The sequence below is a fragment of the Bison bison genome, unplaced genomic scaffold (assembly GCF_000754665.1).
Source record: "Bison bison bison isolate TAMUID 2011002044 unplaced genomic scaffold, Bison_UMD1.0 scf7180017864468, whole genome shotgun sequence".
In the NCBI taxonomy this organism is placed as follows: Eukaryota; Metazoa; Chordata; class Mammalia; order Artiodactyla; family Bovidae; genus Bison; species Bison bison.
The window spans coordinates 152,710-156,906 of record NW_011495029.1 but is presented as its reverse complement, the minus strand read 5'-3'; the positions used below and the strand labels follow the sequence as shown (position 1 = coordinate 156,906).

Genomic DNA, 4,197 nt, shown 5'->3' with positions numbered 1-4,197 from the left:
ATATATATAAAAACAACAAAAAAAGAAAGGATCTTGGAGGCCTGGCCCACCTCCTCCACTGTGCCGGGATCCCCTCCAGAGCCCCCAGATGTGCTTCACCTTCAGGAACCAGCAGCTCCACGCATGACCCCTGTCACTTGTCACTTTGATTTCTGCAGGAAGACAGCTGGTCACAGCTTCCTCCCCTCTGCCCTGTCTTCTCTCCACCTGACTCTCCATTACCCTTTCTTGTCCCTTTTCAGGATGTACTCTCTGAAACTCTTCCCCTACCATCTCCACAGCTTTCTAAAAAGTAGCATTTAAAAGAATTGAGAAAAAAAAAAAAGAAAAAAGAAAAAAAAAAAAAAAAGAGAGAAAAAAAAATAAAAGAATTGAGATATCAGTCACATAACATACAATTCACCATTGAAAAGTAGCTTTTAGTATATTCACTATGTGTACAAACATCACCACTACATAATTCCAGAACTTTTCCATCATCCCCAAAACAATACCCATACCTATTAGAAGTTAGTCCCAAATCTTTGTACCCCCCTTGCCTTGGTTCTATGGTTGCCATCCTCTCATTCCTGCCTGTCTATTTCACCAGTTAAGTGTGGAAATTAACAGGAAGGCTGAGGGATGGGTGTAGGGGTGGAGGAGTGATCCTTAATCTTGTCTAATATAAGAGCTGGGCTGGGCCAGTCTGGGAACTGAGTCTTAGAAGCCTAAAGAGGTCATTGATTCATAGGCCACAGTGTTGGGATCCCCTGGAGAGGTGAGGGCTCAGACATGGGATCCTGGGAGAAGTCAATGTCAAAGCCACAGGCGATCCAAGCAATGGTCAACTCACAGGGGCTGAACAGAGAGGCAGTGTTCTGAAAGGATGAGAAGACTCAAAGCCTAGAGGAGAATGAAGCTTAGGGATGGTTTCATATTGGTTAGGATGTGGATGCCTAGCTGCTGTAACAAAGGACTCACAAGATATTAACATATTACTCAAACAATGTAGATGTATTCATTTCAGACATGAAAGTCCAAGTTGCTAGGCATTTGGGAGGTAGGTGGTAGGTAAGTCGACCAGAAGTCCAGCCTATTATTGCTCAGCCATCATTTCCAGTGAGGGGTCTTAATTCAATGTGGAAGCTGGTTTTCATCAGACATTTCAGCCCAGAATAGAGCAGAGAAGGACACAGAGCTCATAATTTCCCTTCAAAGACATGACCTAGAAGGTCCACACATCATTCCTCTCACCTTTGATTAGTCAAAATTTAGCAATGAGGTTACATGGAGCTACAAGGGAGGCAGGGCTGCCATATACTCACCTAAACTCAGTGTCTTTTCTATAAAAAATAAGGACACTAAAAATGGCTAAAGTGGTTAATTTATGTTGTGTATTTTTTTCTATAATTAGAAACTTTTTTAATTTTTAGTTTTTTTTTTAAAGGAGTGAAGGATAAAAATTTGGGAATGATTATTTGGTCTCTTCGGGGCTTCCCTGGTAGCTCAGACAGTAAAGAATCCGATGCAATGTGGGAGACCTGGGTTTGATCACTGGGTCAGGAAGATCCCCTGGAGAAAGAAATGGCAACCCACTCCAGTATTCTTGCCTGGAGAATCCCACAAGGCTAGTCCATGGGGTCACAAAGAGTCGGACATGACTGAGTAGCTTCATTTTCCTTTCTGTTGGTCTCTACTATAGCCGCTAATTCAGAAAAAAGTATGACATTTTCGCAGGAAAAAATCTAAAAGATATTACCTGGTCACTGTTGAAAAATTATTCAAAAAACAGAATCAGTGTCATCTTTTCTGTTGATCTCTCTAGATTGATCTCACTGTAGTGTTTTATAAAACCTTAATAGGAAGCTAAAGCCTTTTTATTTGCCCAACAATCAGAGAACAAAGTTCATTGACCACCACGTCATCCTCTGTCTCTAAATGCCTGTTGCTGGCATATAGAGGGGAGATGCTGGGACACAGCATCGGATGTGATCTCACTTGCTCTTATATTTATTTATCCCTTCATGGTGCCCCTCTGAGCATCTCACCATCACCCCAGGGGACCACAGCCAGAAAATTAACATAGACATTTCTAGTTTTGCATTCACAACCATAGTCTGGGAGGAAACTTGGGAATTATTTGGAAAAATAAGCAACTATGAAATTAGGGATGAGGGGATTGCTAATGCCAGGAATCAGAGACCAGTGGGAAAGTCGACAGCTCAGTGGAGGCAAGTGAAGAGGTGAGCACTTGCTGGGACCAGGGTGCATGGTCCACCTCAGGGGCCAGCAGTGAGGAGGGACGAGCAGGGGGAACAAGAGAGGCTGGACAAGGAGGGGCATTAGCATTTAGGCTCCACGGACACACATGGGCAGCTGGAAAGGGAGCAAGGACCCCTCCCTTCCACAAGGGACTCTGGGATCAGTGGCCCCTGGGTTCTCATGCATGGTGGGCGTTCAGGTAGCCCTGGGGACTGCTCCCTCCCCCTTGGTGGGCAGACATGGGCACCCTCCAGCACTTCTCCTGCGTAAGGTGAACATCAGTCCAGAGGACCTTAAGGGGGAGAACTGATATTTGTGGGTCCTGTAGTGAGTTAAATGATAGCTCCCCAAAAAGTACATCCACGACCTAATCTCTGCAACTGTGTATGGGACCTTATGTGGAAAAGGGTCTCTGAAAACCCTTCAAGTGAAACATCTTGTAATGAGAGCATTATGGCTTATCTGAGTAGGCCCTAAATCAACTAGCATCCTTGTAAGACACACAGAGACAGCAGAGAGTAGGGAGAGAAGTCCACGAAGAAACGGGGGCAGAATGGAGGGGTGCAGCCACAGCCAAGGAACGCTGCAGCCACCACCAGCTGGGAGAGGAGGGGAAGGCCCCCCAGAACTTCTATGGGAGTGGGCCCCCGGTGACAGGAAGCAGCACCCAGCTCCAGTGCTGGCCCCTACCTCTCCCATCACCTCCTGCTGCTCCCTTCCTAGGGCCCGAAAGTGTACCTGCTCGGAGGCTGGACGGGTCAGCAGCTGGAGGCCTGGCAAGCGTTTGGTCTAGGAGCCTGCAGCTCCCCTGAGCAACTAGGCCGGCCAAACAGTGACCCAGGGGCTGGCATGCAGGCCTGCTGCCCAGGTGCAAAACATACCTTCTTTGCCGTAAATAAGTCTAAACGCAGCCTATACCAAACAGTGAGGAATACAGGGAAATTGAGCCACCAGTGTAGACCTGGTAGGACGAGCTACGCTCTTCTAGATGTGGAAGTGAAAGTGAAAGTCACTCAGTCCTGTCCGACTCTTTGCGACCCCGTGGACTATACAGTCCTTGGAATTCTCCAGGCCAGAATACTGGAGTGGGTAGCCGTTCCCTTCTCCAGGGGATCTTCCCAACCCAGGGATAGAAATCCAGGTCTCCCTCATTGCAGGCAGATTCCTTACCAGCTGAGCCACCAATGAAGCCCAAAACTTGAACCACTTCTTCTGAGCCAGAATCCAACCAGCTACCTAAGGATGACAGCAGCTAACCACCTGTACAGTCCTCTGCTCTACCAGCTGAGCTACTGAAGGGTGCAGACATGGAAGGACAGTGATAAAAACTAGGAATTTTACCATTTTTACAGGAAGAGGAGAAAAGAAAGTTTTTTTTTTTTAATTAAAAATCTAAAAATTAAAAAAATTTGCAACACAGATTATTTTTTTATGAACAAAGCAGCCTGACACACTTTAATAATAAAGGGATGTTTGTAAAGCCTAGGGAGGACCTAGTTAGACGCAGATCCCGAGCCAAATTTCCTGAGTAGGCAGTGCTGTCTCTACGTGGAGCTGACGTGGGGACTCGGGTCGACAGCACCTCGGCCATCCATGCTGGACACATGCCCCAGCTCAATCCTCAGGGCAGGACCATACCCGGCTCAAGTTCTGGGCACGGGAACACAAGGGCAAAGTGCCAGCCCCGGGGCCTGAGCCCCGCAGGAGGCCAGCGTGAGGCTTGCTCGTCCCTGTGCCACGCGGAGCCCCTCCAGACCCACCTTGGTGAAGAGTCGCCACCACTGCTTGTGCAGCTTGAGGTAGGCGGCTCAGTTCCTCTGCAGGACCTTCGTGGCCGTCAGCTGCTGCCGCTGCTTGGCGAAGGCCCTGTGGGGTGAGGGTCATGGTCAGCGCCTCCAGGCGGGGGCCGGCCAACCTCCCTGCCCACAGTCCTGACCTCGCTCCCAGGGTTTTTTC

At 48.2% G+C, this 4,197-nt stretch overlaps 2 protein-coding genes across 5 annotated transcripts in view; one reads left to right on the top strand and one right to left on the bottom strand.

Moving 5' to 3' along the window:
* Positions 1-4,182, bottom strand: part of LOC105003397 (apolipoprotein L2-like) — a 41,549-nt gene extending 37,367 nt beyond the window's left edge. For 3 of the 4 annotated variants that reach the window (XM_010860536.1, XM_010860535.1, XM_010860534.1), the window contains exon 1: positions 4,002-4,182. The gene's annotated coding sequence lies outside the window, so the exon portion shown is untranslated. Of the gene's footprint in view, positions 1-2,979; positions 3,226-4,001 lie in introns of those variants that run through there. The other variant, XM_010860537.1, reaches the window with a different exon arrangement.
* LOC105003442 overlaps positions 2,481-4,197 on the top strand; it is a 6,243-nt gene continuing 4,526 nt past the window's right edge. The window contains exons 1-3 of the mRNA XM_010860618.1: positions 2,481-2,507; positions 2,965-3,165; positions 3,774-4,040. Of these exons, the coding sequence (XP_010858920.1) occupies positions 2,481-2,507; positions 2,965-3,165; positions 3,774-4,040 (495 nt within the window). The remainder of the gene's footprint in view (positions 2,508-2,964; positions 3,166-3,773; positions 4,041-4,197) is intronic.